This window comes from Salvia miltiorrhiza, chromosome 7 (assembly GCF_028751815.1).
Source record: "Salvia miltiorrhiza cultivar Shanhuang (shh) chromosome 7, IMPLAD_Smil_shh, whole genome shotgun sequence".
NCBI classification, from domain to species: Eukaryota; Viridiplantae; Streptophyta; class Magnoliopsida; order Lamiales; family Lamiaceae; genus Salvia; species Salvia miltiorrhiza.
The window spans coordinates 19,412,665-19,429,344 of record NC_080393.1 but is presented as its reverse complement, the minus strand read 5'-3'; the positions used below and the strand labels follow the sequence as shown (position 1 = coordinate 19,429,344).

Sequence of the window (16,680 nt, the reverse complement as noted above, 5' to 3'; positions counted from 1 at the left end):
AATATATCTCTTAATTAATAAATTTCATGGTATAAGATTATCAATTAATAGTGGCTTACTTTGTTTATAAAATTCGACGAAAAACCATCATGAAGATAAATGGTAGTATAAATTATTTTTTAAAGATGGAATGAACTAGAAATTCAACCAATAACCTAAGAATATATCATATATCCTTACATTTTCAATAATGCTTCTGTCACGATAATATTTTTCAATGTAAACAAGATTTAATTTCATCATCTTTATATGTTTGTACATATAATTCATCAAATCAAACCACGTGACGAAAAAAATAAATACTAAAAAGTAAGGGGAGATATGTAAGAAAAGAGAGTTGCTCTATAATTTAATTGCATTTATTAAGCAAATGTTGGTTGATATACAGACGCTCAAAATGGAAGAGAAGGAAGTTTTTGATTTTTGAGAAAATGTTTAAGCATTTGCAGCGCTTGCCTCGGCTTAAATGTGGGAACTTGGTGCCCCGCTCCTCTCACCGTCACAAACGTCACCCCTTTATACTCCACCCTCCATCCTCCCACCTTTCAATTTAATATATATATATACATATTAATAAATAAATCAAACTAGTCAAATTCAAAGAAATTAATTACGAAATTTTGAAATTATGGTACCTGCTTCTTGTCGGTGTACCAAGGAGTCCATTCCTCTTCGATTTCCAATTTTAATTTTCTCAAAGCATATCTAGTTGAAGTTACTGGAACCCTACCGTCTGTATCTCCACTTTCAAATTATTGCGCACACAAATTATTTTTTGATCAAAACCAATCAATGAAATTTAAATTATTAGTAAATTACCTGAATATCCAAACTCTTAGATTAGAGGCAACAATTCTTTTTATAGTTGGGAGTAGAGAGAAAGCGATGTCGCTGCTCCTATAATCAAGATTATCACTGCATTGCAATTTATATCGTACTGAATTCGATTATTTCTGTATTAAATTTCATAATTTTAGAAAAAGTAAAAATAAATTTAAGTAGATAAATTATACCTGCAATGTACCCATGGATATGGAATTTTTGTGACATTAGCATGAAGAGCTTGTTGGACATCAGGCCTATTGAAATAGTTCTTCGTATATACGGAAGCACATGGATCGTACCCTGCTAACGCCCTTCCATGAATTCCCTTCTTCAAATAGAAATTGATAATTAAAAAAAAAGTGTGAATTTATGCAATATAAAAACATAGTAAAAGAATCGCACCAAATTTTATAAACTTATTCAAAATGTTTGGCAAAATAAGTTTCTAAAGAACTTATAAGCTATAAAAATAAGTTCTAAGAGCTTAAAAGCTCCCCAAAAATAAATCCATCTACCCCAACTTATTTTCTCATTATGTTATAAGCAATACTTATTTTACAAAAATAACTCAACTATGACTTTTTATTTTCATCTCTTTCTAACTAAATTAAATTTTCTTTCTCTAACTAAAATTTATCTCTTTAACTTATAAGTTCAATTATCCAAATACTTTGACAACGTCATGATGCTTTTAAGAAAACTATATCTTTTATGTTATAAGAGCTTATAAGCTCTTTAAAATAAGCTTAGGCAAACATCCTGTGAGTCGAAGACGATACTTACAATGTGGGAAACGTACTTGGGAAGGGCGCCCTTAAAATGTGAGTAGGGTTGGGAAATAGTGGTGTAATTGCTGTCGACGCAGATAGGGGTGTACAAACTGTACATATCTATGATTCTATAAACCTCGAAGTATTTCTCAAGGGCATTGTTGCAATCGTCCGACACATTTTCCAATTTGAAATTGCATTTTTTCTTTATTTTTTCGTATAATTCGTCCGATATAACGGCGTGATGCCAAGCGTAGTCGATCAAACCCTTTTGGTCGGTTTCGGAGTCGATCGCTGCATTCCCGATCTATCGACAAAAGGTTCGAGCAAGCTCGTGAGTTTAATAGGAGAAAGTTCAATGCTTAAAAATTTTGGGATTTTTTTTTTAATAAAATAAGTGCATGATGCTAATAACTAATTGAAGATGATGAAATAAAATTAAATCTTACCATGATGCCTTTGAGATTAATATGATCGTCGTCCGACGCTTTTTTGTTTTCCTCTACTATTAACTCGGCAAGCTGAGGGACGTAGTGTCCTAATATGGTTGGAATGTAAATCATTTTAGTTTAATTAATTGAAATAATTTCCTCAAATAAAAAAATAAATAAATATGGTTTTAATTAAGTTAGTTACCTGCATAGCTTTCCCCAGCAATGTAGAATTCATGAGATTTAAATTGTGGAAACCTTCGAAACCAGCCCAACAGAAAATTGTATGAATCCTGAGCTGTTTGAATAAAATAAAAAATGCAAGTCAAGGTTAAATCAATCAAGAGAAAGTCACGACTTCAATCTCTCGATATCGATGAAAAAGAAAATAAATTGTAATTATAGAGCAATTTAAACATAAATAAAAACTTATTTTTGGCTGAACGATAACATATATGGACTATGGTCGTCGCAAAAATTAATAAAATAAAATACGATAATAGAAAATGAATTTAATATATAATTACCGGTAATAGTGTCACCAATGTGGTCCTTCAAGTCTTTGCTTGTGTTTGTGTATGAGAATCCAACACCAACTGGAGATTCTAGGAATAGTAAGTTGGCCGCTGCATGAAAATAAAATATATACAGAGATAATAATCATAATCAACTTATCAGATATTCAAATTTATATGGTTGCCTCAAAAAATATATATATATATATATATATATATATGGTGATGAAAAAAATAAAATAAGGTAACGGTGGGTATATGGAATTATATTATATAACTAATACCTTTGTTCCAAGAGTTATTGTTAAGCTTGAGCTCTGGTTTCCCTTTCTGAGGAAAGAAAGGTCCCAACTCTTCTGACTGCCCATACCCTATTGACGAGCATCCTGGACCTGATATTACAAATTTATTTAATTATTATATATGGTTGAAATAAATAAATAAAGGTACGTGCTATGTATCTTACTATAATTTATTGCACATGCAAGAGAGAGGTTTTTGAAACATTACTATAAATAAAAAATAAGGTTATAGTTGAGTGTAGTTAATATAGAGGTGTCAAAATGGGTCCTCTCCAGTTCGACGGACAAGTTTGTTCAACTTTTCAACTGACTTCAATTGTGCACTTGACCGCGAACTCGAGCCTCCCCAATCTAGAGACAATTCCACATATTAACTCCGATTTGGTGAGCTTGGACCGGGCCTGGCCGGTCCGAGCAGGCACTTTGACAACTCTATAAATGTTACATTCAATAATTATACTAGCAAAAACTTCTAGCGTTATAGATTTATAGTTACATACTCATTTCGTCTCATTACAAATATTTTACTCTCTCCGTTCACAAAAAATAGTCCATTTTTGTTATTTTGAGATGTCCACAAAATTAGTCTATTTTCACTTTTAGAAACTTTCTATCACATGGTGGGCACATTTCTCCACTTACAATATAATTAATTATTATTATTAACACTACTTTTTAAGCGGGACAATTTCTATACTTACAATAAATTAAATCATTTTTATTAAAACCTGTGTCTTTCCCTTCTAGAACTATTTTTAGTGGACGACACGTAGATTAAGAAATATGCAATTAGTAGATAAAGTGAGTTGGTAAAAATTGTTTAAATATTAAGTATAGAGCGATAATATATTGCTAAAAAAAAGGAATGTGACATTTGTAATGGGACATCACATTATAAAAAATGGGACATTTATAATGGGATTGAGGGAGTATTTAAGAACATATATAGTTGTGAACGAAATTGTTACAAAAAAAATAGGTATAACATCTGGCTCTCAAATCTTAGAATCTAGGCCAAATTTATAATATACTCAATTCGTCCACAAAAAATAATCATTTTTTGTCATTTTGAGATGTCCATAAAAATTATCCATTTCTATTTTTGAAAATTTTCTGTCACATAGTGAGCCTCATTCTCTTCTTACAATACAATTAATTATTATTATAAACACTATTTTAAGTGGCTCATTTCTCCACTCATAATACAATAACTATTTTTATTAAAACTCATATCATTCATCTTTAGAATTATTTTTGATGGTCGGAGGGAGTATAAAGCATGCACCTTATAAAATAATAATCACAAAATCTACAAAATAATTTGGAGATATTTTGGATTTAATGTGGAATTTCAACCACACATCAGTCTTAAACACAAGATGTGGACGTGATGATATGGCGTAATATGGGCCAAATTATGAGAGACATTGTTTTAAATAAAAGATGGGCCAATGTATAATCATTTAATGCTAAAGCCCTCAATGTTTGAAATACGACTCTTAACTCTGTGCCTACCATGATGGTCGAGTTTCTTTCGCAATAAACATGTAGGGTGTGTTTAGTTTGATAGAAAATGTTAGAAAAAGTATATTTTCCATCATTTTTACATATTTCCTATGATGGATAATTTTTTTCGGTCAGACTGGAAAATTTATTCGGGCAGCCCCTTTTCACTCATTTTCTCACAAATGTTGGATAATATTATCCTATTGGGAGGGTGTGAAAATATTTTCCAACATTTCAATTTGTTTATCCATCTATTTCTAACAAAGTAAACACATGATAAAAAAGAAGAAAAAAATAATATTATCTCACATTTTCTTATCCATCCTTTTCAAATGAAAATATTACTACCAAAGTAAACACACCCGTATAGTACAAATGATTATAAAAATTCAAAAAATATCTTTAATTAGAAAGATTTCGTGGATTAATTAAGAAATCAATTTTTAAAAAATTACGAAAGACAAACAGATCACGGGTCATGATAAGATGCAGAAGGTGTTTAGCTGAGATGGCGTTTGACTAAGCTTATAAACTCTCATGCAATAATTGATAATACGATGTTGACCTCCTATAAACTAATGCCTAGCTCAGCTTGGTGAAGAAAAAAAATTGAATGTTAAAAGTACAAAATCGATATATATATATATATATATATATATATATATATATATATATATATATATATATGGGTGGACTACCATGAAAACACTTTTAAGTATTTTTAATAGGAATAAATCATGTTCATTAAGAACGCAACATGTGGCAAAGAGCTTTCAAAGCAAAATACACGCAGAGATAAAATGAAAATAATTTTTTTGGATACTAAAATTAAAAAAAAAAAAAATCACTTGGCGGCCGCCTTAGTTATGCATATAATGTATATAATTGAACACAAATTTGCATAACATTGCACATAAAAATGCATTGTATTAGGCGATCCGTCAAATACGTCTCGCCGCTGCCCACCTCCTTAATTATGCATATAACTGAATACAAATACCAATAATTTTGCACACAAAAATATGCATGCATTTTTGTGTGCAAAGTTATGTATATTTGTGTTTATATATATGCATTTTTATGTTCAATTCTATGCATTAAAAAAATTCGAATTAAAAAAAAGTTTTTTAAAAATAGTTTTTTTAGTATCCAAACTTTTTATTTCTATTTTATCCTTGCATGTATTTTACCTAAAAAGGTCTTAGAAGGCCTCTGCCATGTGTCGCATTCTTAGTACACCACATGAACAAAATGTTTTGTTTAAAATTGGTACTACATAATCTCTTTCCTATATATGTATATATACAGGGATATGTTATACTATATATATATAGAGAAGGGTTCAACAGATAAGCTAAATATTGTGGAGAATAGAGAATTCATAAAATAAAAACGAACAGATCTATAATTTTGTTGAACAAATCAATGTACCGCATGAACAACAATTTGCCCCAGGTTCGAATCCTGCTGGTGGCGAGTTTTTCTCTATTTTTACTAAATACGTATGTTCATTACTTATGTTGATATGTTCGTAAAATATATAGATTTGTTCATGATGAATAAAAAGATAATTCTCTGTTGAACTCAACCCTATATATATAATACTATAAAGGATTAAGTGAGAATGTTATCTTTTCGTTAGAATGAGAATTGATGTGAATACATTAATAAAATCTAAGAATAAGCTTTTTGTAGTGCACGAATAATCATTCAAATTTAGGCTTTAATATTGGAGGGAGCAAAAATTTCACCAATTAACTTATTATGGCTATTTGAACATTACAAGCAATTTATTCATGAATTTATATTAGTTTATTTATTATTCTCATTTTTTCACGAAAAATAGCATTGTCGATGATAATTAGGATGCACACAATTAATCCATCTAATACGTACAACAACAATATTAGTCAATAACATTATATGTAAATATTAAAATTCTGCAGGAATAAAATTATATATATATATAATTCAGTGTATGTGTGTGCGTGTGTGTGTTTTGTACGTGGTTTCAACCAATTCTTGGACTTACATATTAATGGAAGAAAAGGAAAGGCGTGAAAGGTAGAATAATTCAGTAGAATAGGCTCCAAACTCTATGTATATGGAGTGGACCATTTTCATAAATATGCGACATATATAATTGCGCAATTTGACTATAATTGGTCCAACTGATGTATAAGTTTCCTTGGTTAACATATTTTCTTTTTGTTACTATCTCAAATCAATAATGCAACTTTGGTGCACTTATTTATTCTTCTTCTAATTTAATTACGTGTTTAACATGCAAAACCATCCTAACAATCGGAGTATGAACTAATTTCCAGACTCAGCTCGTATTAGCTGTTGTATATATAATATATCCTAATATTTCGGTTTGAAATGATCAACTAAACAAATAAAAGTGGAAGAAATTGAAAGGAATACCTCCATTAAGCCACAAGAGGAGAGGTTTTCTTTGAGGATTTTTGGTGGCCTCAAAAAACCAATAAAACAGTGCTCTGCCATGACTCTCGTTCACAGTCACGTACCCTGCATACTGCTTGAAGCTCACCGCCGGCTGCCCCGGCAGCGCCGCCACTCGATCCGCCTCTTGCTCCGCCCTCATGCCCCCCGCCACAACCGCCGCCATTAATATTAATAATAACACATGAATGTCGAGATGCATCATCGCCTTCTGCATCTCTCTCTCTGATGAGAATTTTTTGTTAGTTAAGCTCTAGTCTTAATAATTTTGGTGTACGTGTGTGTGTGTATTTATAGTAGTGAGAGAGGAAATATCCTATCTCGAGTTAATTAATATTTTAAATATATACAAGCATTTCGTTATTTTACATTCTTTTCCTTCTTGGAAGTATCTCTCGAAAATTACATTATGTGGATATTGATTTGTTTTATTCTTTTGTTATGATGAATATATGTTCACATCACTATCGAGTACTAGCTAGACTAGATGGGTTCATTCTCTTAAGCCGAGACATATTAATAATGTCAACTTAATTTACATCTACTTTCCAAATACGCATTAATTATGTTTATTTTTTGACAAGCACACCTTATTTAGTGATCTAACATTTCATGTAACGTAATTGATGATGATATATAATTTACAAGTTAAGTAAAAAGACGATCCAAAAATAATACTATCATGTTAGATTCTTTTTGTTGTTTAACTTATTTGGAATATGTTGATATATTAATGAATTATATATAGTACATTATGACAAGAGATGATGAATAGAAATGATAGGGACTTGCTTGGAATGATGGGAAAGGGTAGTTTTGAACTTTCAGAATCTTAAGCTTCAATTCACTGCAAAGAATTATACCCTCAAACTCAAAGCATTATGCAGCTAGCTAGATATACTTATTTTAATATTGATAAATTAAAAGGAAAATATTGGTTGGCCGCAATTAATCTTCAGTCAATTGCTTTGCCTTCAAAAGTCTGACCTCAATTTCATAATTCTACATCGGACTTTTTTATCATCAACTAATTTATTTATTTCATCCCTTAATTTGCATGCAAAATCAAATCTTTGGACATTCCTGAACTTATACTTTTACTATTTTTTGTTTGACTATCACGTGTTATGAACAATATTATAATGATCTGTAAGTAATTTTCTCCTTATCAAATCTTGCTCCATGAGGAACCAAAAATTTTAATCATTTTAGTGATACTTTTTTAAAAACACTAATCTTTATCGAGTTTATAGATAAAGAATATAATTTCGAAGACACACTTTTGTATATTTGGATGTGTGCAAATTTAATAAATTATAATTGAAGATTAATATTACTCGAATGAAATCTTAATTAAGCAATAATTATTAATTTTTTGGAGGTAAAATATCATTTCTTCGAAAAAAAAACAAATACACTGAAAAAAGGCATACCAACCACAAAATTTGCCACACATATGGGTTAACAATAGCTCAAGATAACCAGGGGGCTTAGCCCACTGACCACCGGGTCCTCACTTAAGTGAAGTGACCCGGGTTCGATCTCTCTTGGGAGCGAATTGGAGATTGGAGATATAAGGTGGATTTGGTGAATGGAGAGATAAGGTGGTTCTTGGAGTGGATGGGGAACTAATTACTAACATCTAACGTGACTTTGCCCGATCAAAAAAAAAAAAAAAACAATAGCTCAAGATAAAATTAGCCCATTGGGTAATAGCTTGACTTTGGACAAATTATCTCCGTGCAAGTTGCAGCACTGAATAAGCTCGCCAGCAAAGATTCATGAATCTAAGAATAATTCTTAGCCTTAAGCTTACTATTCAATATTCAAAATACCATTCTTAAATATCACTAATGCATAAAATATATTATTATATTTTTATATTTATATAAGATTGGTACTGACTCAATTATCATAATTATAAATTTAATAAAAAATTATTTTTAACTAAATATATTTGATCTTAATATTAAAAAAAAGAATAATTTACAATAGTAAAATTTGATGTTATGAAAATGAAAAAAAAGGTTAAAAAGTGAAAAAAAAAATATATTTATTCAAAAAAAGATTAAAGATGAGAGAGAATTTTTTAAAATTTTGATCTTTAAATAAATATAAATTTTACATTTTTAATCAAATATTTCATAAACTATATCAAATTAGAGCTCTTATTGTGATGTTTAATTTGATATGCATATTAAATATTTTACAGTTAGTCGAATTTTATAATTTTAGAAAGAAATAAAATAATAAAATAAGAAGATAAAGAAAAATGAAAAAAAATACACTTTATAAATAAACCTTCATCTTTTATTATAGCTATAAAATTATCGATTAATTTTGCAGTTAATTTGAAAATGTTTTCAAATTGAAATTTTCACCTTTTGATATAGTATAGATATCTCCTTTGCGCCTTCATCCGCCTACCAGCAATAGCGCAAGCACAACCCATGATAAAGTTCTTGGACCTATTTATGAGTGGCTTACCAGACCATGCTTGCACTTTTGGATCATGTCTATTAGTGTGCGTTGTCACACTTAAATTTTTTATTTTATTTCAAATGAGATAGTGCGGGTATTTTGATATATCTTTTTTACAACGTTTCAAAGTTTTTTGTAAGGATCTCTTCTGCAGATGCTCAAGAGATTTCGACGTGTGAATATGTTTAGCCAACTTATCTTTCTTTTCTTCAATACATGTTCGTTTGAAATATTTGCCACAAGAAATACTCGCAAGGTTCTAAAGTTTTTCTGATACACTTTATATATATTATTGAAAACTCAAGTTAAAGCTGTCATTTTTTAGCCTTATTTACTTAGTGTTCTTATAAGCATTCTATGTGTCTATGAAAGATATGTTATTTCTTCTATTGTAAGCATTCTGTGTGTTCGTGAAAGATATGCTATTTATTCTATTGTTAGATAGTTGAGTTGTAATCTTTTGTTACCAAAACTTTTTGAGACTTTTTTGTTAGGGTTGTGACGCGACAGTACTTCGGGTTTTAACCGAAGCTGTCGTATTGGTCAACGTACAAATAAATTTATAACCTTGCCCAATACAGGCGTAGTGCCTAATGGTAAGCAAGGGTCGATCCCACAAGGAGTTGATGCAGCTTGTCCCTTGTCACGAACAAAAATAAGAAAAATGTGGGGTGGACTATCGTCCTGGTCACAAGACACCTCTCGGGACTAAACTCAACTTGACTTGAAATAATAAACAGAACTGAAAACACTGAACAAAAATATCAATAATAAAAGGCAATCTGGTCAAGACGTCGAATCTGTGGATAATCTCTTACACTCGCTCCTTAGTCAAGATATTCATTACTATATTGTGTCTACCGGTTATAACTTACCAATGTCATGTGCCATCATTCTCACTTGTCACGTGCACTTCCATCATCTAAGAAAATATATCCTTAGGTGTGTTTAAGATAAGAGACACCCTATACCATTAAACCATCTCGACCTAACCATGCTATAGGACACCTCAGAGCATGCAATTAAACCGAGAAACATTTAGACCTAGATAGACCCGATATTGAACTTAGGCAGACCGTAGTCTACTTCAACCTCCCGTGCCCGCAAATACTCTCAAGACGCACAATGATCGTACACACCCTATAATCTTGATTTATTGGTGATCTAAATCTACTCAATTAATTAATGGCCAGTTAACTAATCAAGTCAATTTAGACACTTGGTTATAATGCCCAGCACTTCGGGAACACAACATGTAATTATTTAAGCACACGATTAAACCTCACGAGTTCATAAGTTCATATCCACATCATCTATGCCTTGCCCAGATCTATAAACTTAGCTAGACATAAAGTAAATTGCGAAAACAAAAGATAAATAAGACATGGAAATAAAATAAAGTAAACTTACTTAATAAGGGAAAAAAGGGCAGGATGCTACTCTGCCAGCATAAAGCATAAACTAAACGTTTTGCCCAAATCGGGACTTAAACATAAACTAAACTAAATGCAGAAAATAAAATATTATTTTTGGTACTAGCTCATACTCCTTAGTTCGTGCATTGTACTTCCACCCTAAAAAATGAAATGAGAACATGTATATATATAGGGATCCAGGCGTGGGCCAAAGGCCAACACGCAGCTAGGGTTTTGGAAAGTTCAACTCCTGCTGGAGTGTTCTGCTTCTGCCCGAGATAGAGTCCATAAGTGCAAGAACTCTACCTTTGATAAAACTTCACCCTCTGATCCGTGCATATCTTCAAGCTTTCGTTCATATCTTCTCACCGCAAGGGAAACTGAATATTCATGTGCATCTTCTTCATGCACCGGATCTGCCACGTCAGCATCTAACCCTGGACGCCTGCTCACGATGTATTACTCCTCTGTTCACCATTCTTGCTTTCGTTCTGCCCTTCCACATGCCCTTGGATGCCTCTTGTGGTGGATGCTGATTTCTGAGCGTAAGTCAGGCCAACCTGTTGGTCAGCGGCAAATAGCCTTAGCTGCAACACTCTCTCGGTATCTCCCATAAATAGCTCAAACTATCCAAGACGCAATAGAACTCCTCATTTGAGCGGTACTACCTACTCGATCAACATCATGCCCAGCGGGTCAGCAAAAGTGACTCTCGATCTTTGTATTGCATCCAACCTGTAGGCTTTATTAGACTTGATCATTGAGGTGTCTTCCCTTTTCTCATCGGATTTGCTCCATATTGGCCATTTTAGCATCCACGAGTCCCTGCCAAACAAGTGTCATCCTAGGCACAAATATAAGCAAAAAAACACACACAAAGACTCGATCTATACGTAGACACAACAAGGAAAAATAGCACAAAGCTTGGGCTCGTCAGGTTGGGTAGTGAGTGTTAGTACTAAATCCAAACAAAAAGTTGATCACTAAAATACTAGCAATAAAATATTGCAACTAAACAATGTAATTGATATCAAGTAGTAAGTCGAGTATCGTATCCACAAAGACTGAATAATCGAAAACACTATGAATAATAGACCATGTTACATATTTGTAACATAAATGAGCATGTATATGACTATTAAATAACACTATAGATGATAATCATTGTCGATATTACATGTTTCGTATCAACATGCATATCATATTTTGATTTTCAAGATATAGGTCCACACTATCATTTATGTAGGAGATATATTACATTTCAATAATTTATTGTATTACAATGTCTAAATACACTTAATATGTTTATTTAACATTAATTTTAGAACAAATATACTATTTAAGACTGACGGAACGCTAAATAGCATAACAAATCTTGAGAAAGTCACCAAAATTGAAGATGGTTCATGGCCACTTGACGGTGAACGCGATCAAGTGAACCATCGGGTGATGGACATCACTAATGATTTTTTGTAATTATTGTGTTTATAAACCATGTTACATGTTTGTAACATCAATGGACATGTATTTGACTATTAAATAGCACTTAATATATTTAGTTTGCTCTCATATTATAGCACAAACATGATAGTATCCATGATTCATGGTCACTCGATGGTCGTAACCATCGTGTACTCGGCAGTCCATGTGCAAATTATTAACGAAAACCTCATCGAATATTATTTAAATGGCCAACAATCCAATATGGTAATCAAATCACACATTAACTAAAGTTATAACAAAAGTAATATAGTCTTTAAACAAAGAGAATTTGAATAAACAACGACTTGACTAGCGGTGAACGACGGGCATTGAAAGGGATATCGCAACATCATCTGAGTGAATGTCGCTACGGTGAATGACGGTTGGGACGAATGTTGGAGATGAGAGATGCGGACATGGAAGGTGGACGTAGGGAGGAGAAAGTGGGGCCGACAAAGACAATAAAGAGAGAGACGGTGGACTAGACTGAAATCAACAACAACTTGGTTGGCGGTGAGCAGCAGTAGAAGTAACGCCACTATGGTTAGCGACGATGGCAATGATGCTGGTGAGGGGGAGAGATAGACGAGAGAAGCTGACGTGAGAGGTAATAAGTGGGGCCGACAGAGACAATAGCGATAGAGAGACTGGAATCAACAACGAATTGATTGGCGTTGGATGTCGTAGGAGTCAATGCCATGACAATAATAAGAATGTTGGTGAGGGGGAGAGGCTGACGTTGGGAAAGGGAAAATGGGGCCGATAGAGATTATATATATATATATATATAGGAGGGCTAGAATAAAAACACTCTTAAGTGTATAAAATATGGATGAATCTTGACCATTAGATCTTGATTGATCTAATGGCTTGAAATTAGCTTAATTATATATTAAATAACAACCGAAAATTCATTAGAGGACAACCTAGTAATTTACCTAATCTGTATTTTCGGTAACAAGATATGTATTTGTGATCAAATCTCTTTCTCTTTCCATTTAATGATTAATCATTAAACATGTCTACAATTCGTATCATCAATTTTGTAACCTAAAACTTACATTTTTTTGTAACCTAAAACTTACATTCGTATCATCAATTCATTACGCCTCCTTTGTAACCTAAAACTTACATTTTTTTTGTATCATCAAGCGTCAATAATCAACGAAACCAAACCTTCTTGATTTCATATCTCTTTTTCGAGAAATAATCTAATGGATCATCCAGGTAATGAGTTCTTACATTTAACATTTAATAATCAATGTTTCTTAATGATTTCTGGATTCATCTATCATTTTACTACACATTCAAACTCCTAATATTTTGTAATACAATTCGTTAAAATTCAATATACAGATTAGCCTTCTCTTCTTTACTGAATTCAGTAGTTGAGATCGTTTTGATTATACGTCATTTATTACGAATTTTGTTGAGTTTCTGGTAGTGGTTGATGGTTGCACGAATTTTGTTAGACATGTTACGAATTAAATTGTAATGTAGTTTATACGAATTTGATTAATTATGTTACACAATCGTATATGACGATTTTTAACAATATCTGGTTGATTTTACAAGTCTTTGATTATTTATGCAGTGGGGTATGGTTGTATGTATTTTATTAACGTGTTATGAATTTTATTTATTATGTTACATAAAGGTGTGAAAATTGTACACGCATTTTTTTGGTTATGTTACGAATTTAATTAACAACAAGGTTACACGAATTGTTATGCATTTTATTAGTTATTATGCAATTTATGGTCGTTTTTTCTTGGAATTTTAATTCGAGTCTCTTTGATTATTGGGCAGTGGGGTATTGTTGCATGCATTTTATTAACCATGTTAAGAGTTTTATGTATTATGTTACGAGATGAAATAAAAATTAAATGTGTACGCATTTGCTTGGTTATGTTACGAATAGAATTGGTAGGAAGTTTACAAGAAATGTGAACTATTACTTAATAATTGGTTATTTAAATTTTGACACGTCAGAATGCTTTGCTTCACTAATATTGTTTCATATCAAAGCCAACAACTATTACTTTTTTCAGATGCAGGGCATCACGAAGGCGAAGAAGTAGAATGTGATACCAATTCATACCTTCCCATTTGCGAAGAAGTAGAATGTGATACCAATTCTTAATTCGTAACATAACTAGAGAAAATGCGTAACAATTCGGATTCAGAATTATATGAGTACGATTTTTAAAATTAATTGTACATTGTATACAGGTATGACATGATATTTACCCCATTTACTGGCAAGGACAGACACGGTGGATGCGTTACGTTTGCAGCTGGTTTACTTAACAGGGAGGATGTGACTGCATATTCTTGAATACTTGAAAAATTTGTTGAGTGCATGGGACACGCCCCCAAAATGTTGATAACCGATCAAGACCCAGCTCTGAAGATTGCGGTAGAAAATGTTATGCCCAACACACGACACAGATTCTGCATGTGGCATATAATGATGAAGTTAGCTCAAAAGCTGCCAATATCATTGCGGGAGAATGTTGAATTGACTAGCATGATTCACGAGGTGGTGTGGTCAGATTTTGATGAGCCAGACGATTTTGAGAAAAAGTGGACTCAAGTGTTAGATGAGTATGATTTGCAAGATCACACATGGTTTGCAGATATGTTTTCGAAGCGTTCATATTGGATACCTGCGTACTTTCGCGAACTAAGCATGAGTGGTTTGTTTAGAACCACATCATTGTCGGAAAGTGAGAATAGTTTTTTTCGCAAGTACTTAAATCGTACTTCGAACCTGGCAGCGTTCTACATCCACTTTGAAAGTGCAATGGACACCCAACGACAAACTTACAAACAACTGTGTATGGTTGATCAAACAACGGCGCCGCAGCTGCAGACGGACATTCCATTGGAACAGCACGCTGCAATTATCTACACTAGGAAAAAATTTCTAGAAGTTCAGATTGAGATTGTGGAGGCTGTTAACCGTTGCTGCATAAAGACTATGGACATTGATGAAGAACAACATAGGTACGCTATAGATGATAGATCTAATGGTGTATTTAATGTTGTTCTTACTATATCTGAAGACACCATTACATGTTCGTGTAAGCATTTTGTCAAGTCAGGGCTTCCCTGCAGGCACATGTTCTCTGTAATGCGTAACATTGGCCTGAAAGAAATCCCATCCAAGTACATTGTCCATAGATGGCTTAAGGTTGCTAGCTCAGCCATTCTATCTTGTTTCAACACTAAATCACCCCATAAATCATTGATGGCTGAGGCATTCCGTTGTGGTGGTATTGCTGAAGGGGATGAGGCTTTAACTGATTCACTATTGGAACACTTGAGACTTTGGGCAGACACCCATTCAAAGGATGTACCAGAGCCATCGTCTGCAGCGGGGAAGGAAAAAATGTTTGAGATGTTTTACGGGTCCAAGCCCCCAAGTTTAGTTACTATTCACCCACCTGACGCTGTCAAAACGAAGGGCAGCGGTAAGAGGCTCAAGTCAAGATTTGAGATAGAGACCGAGAAAGCGAAGAAACCTAGGAGAAGGTGCAAGAAATGTGGTCGCCTTGTTCGACATGATTCGCGTAATTGTGGCAAGGTTGTTGAGGAAGATAGCGAAAATGAGTGATTGGATGATATATGAGAGATTAATATTGTCATTCTGACTTTCAATTTTTCAAATTTTCCATGTGATTTGAATTTTATTTGGATTTCTTGACATTCTGAAGTCAAAAAATTATTTAGTCATTGCTTATAAATTCTATAGTAGGTTTGTTTTTAGTATCTGTATTGTTCTTATTTATAGTGCTACGATCTATAGTCGTATACTCCTGGAGTTTTTCCAACAAAATATGGAATACAAATTTGATTCCTTAAATTTACTCTACCAATTCTTACAAAAATATTTATGAATTTGCTTAAAAATTCGTACGTTCGTGTGTAGTTTGTGCATTTCTATAGTATTTTATTTAGTCATTGCTTATATTATTTATTGTATTTTTTTTAAATTATGAATTATAATTTTTATGTATTTGTGTTGTTCTTATTTGTAGTGCTTCGATCTATAGTCCTTTTGAGTTCTCAAAAATTTTATTCCTTAAAGTTGACATACTAATTCAACAAAGATTCGTAACAGTATTGGAAAAATTCGTAATACGATCTATTTGATACAGACTACACATTCAGATAGATTCTATAGTGGGTTTGATTTTTTTTTTTTAAACTATTAATTACGATATTTAGTATTTGTATTATTCTTATTTAAAAATATTTATTTATACCAAAAAATTGAAAACTTCGTAACACTTGTGAGATTAATTATGAATTTGCTTAACAATGCGTACGTCCGCGTGTAGTTTGTGCATTTCTATAGTATTTTATTTAGGCATTGCTTATATTTCTATAGTATTTTTTTTAAACTATGAATTATAATTTTTATGTATTTGTGTTGTTCTTATTTGTAGTGCTTCGATATATAGTCCTATACTCATTGAATT

At 32.4% G+C, this 16,680-nt stretch overlaps 2 protein-coding genes across 4 annotated transcripts; one reads left to right on the top strand and one right to left on the bottom strand.

Moving 5' to 3' along the window:
- Nucleotides 1-337: 337 nt before the first annotated feature.
- On the bottom strand, nucleotides 338-7,173 carry LOC130993209 (serine carboxypeptidase-like 34). Of its 3 annotated transcripts, none has more exons than XM_057918017.1 (10): nucleotides 6,777-7,173; nucleotides 2,826-2,933; nucleotides 2,554-2,652; nucleotides 2,232-2,324; nucleotides 2,045-2,133; nucleotides 1,609-1,902; nucleotides 1,014-1,150; nucleotides 820-915; nucleotides 636-744; nucleotides 338-542 (listed from the first exon to the last, which is right to left on the bottom strand). In XM_057918017.1, exons 1-10 carry the CDS (start codon nucleotides 7,030-7,032, stop codon nucleotides 393-395), a joined length of 1,431 nt encoding a protein of 476 aa, XP_057774000.1. In that variant the 5' UTR covers nucleotides 7,033-7,173; the 3' UTR covers nucleotides 338-392. The 3 variants fall into 3 exon arrangements, with proteins under 3 accessions (XP_057774000.1, XP_057774001.1, XP_057773999.1); XM_057918018.1 differs by having other exon boundaries at nucleotides 1,014-1,153; nucleotides 2,554-2,622; nucleotides 6,777-7,171; XM_057918016.1 differs by having other exon boundaries at nucleotides 1,014-1,153; nucleotides 6,777-7,168.
- A 7,400-nt stretch (nucleotides 7,174-14,573) lies between these two features.
- Nucleotides 14,574-15,812, top strand: LOC130993933 (protein FAR1-RELATED SEQUENCE 5-like). Its single transcript, XM_057918971.1, has one exon. It carries the CDS (start codon nucleotides 14,574-14,576, stop codon nucleotides 15,810-15,812), a length of 1,239 nt encoding a protein of 412 aa, XP_057774954.1.
- The last annotated feature ends 868 nt before the right edge of the window (nucleotides 15,813-16,680 follow it).

Excerpts from the sequence above, each read along its gene's own strand:
- LOC130993933 (XM_057918971.1), top strand. The coding sequence starts at position 14,574 with ATGTTGATAACCGATCAAGACCCAGCTCTGAAGATTGCGGTAGAAAAT.
- LOC130993209 (XM_057918016.1), bottom strand. The coding sequence starts at position 7,032 with ATGCAGAAGGCGATGATGCATCTCGACATTCATGTGTTATTATTAATA. Across the intron at positions 1,903-2,044 it reads TTAATCTCAAAGGCATCATG|ATCGGGAATGCAGCGATCGA; the intron begins GTAAGATTTAAT and ends TTTTGTCGATAG. Across the intron at positions 745-819 it reads CTAAGAGTTTGGATATTCAG|TGGAGATACAGACGGTAGGG; the intron begins GTAATTTACTAA and ends ATAATTTGAAAG.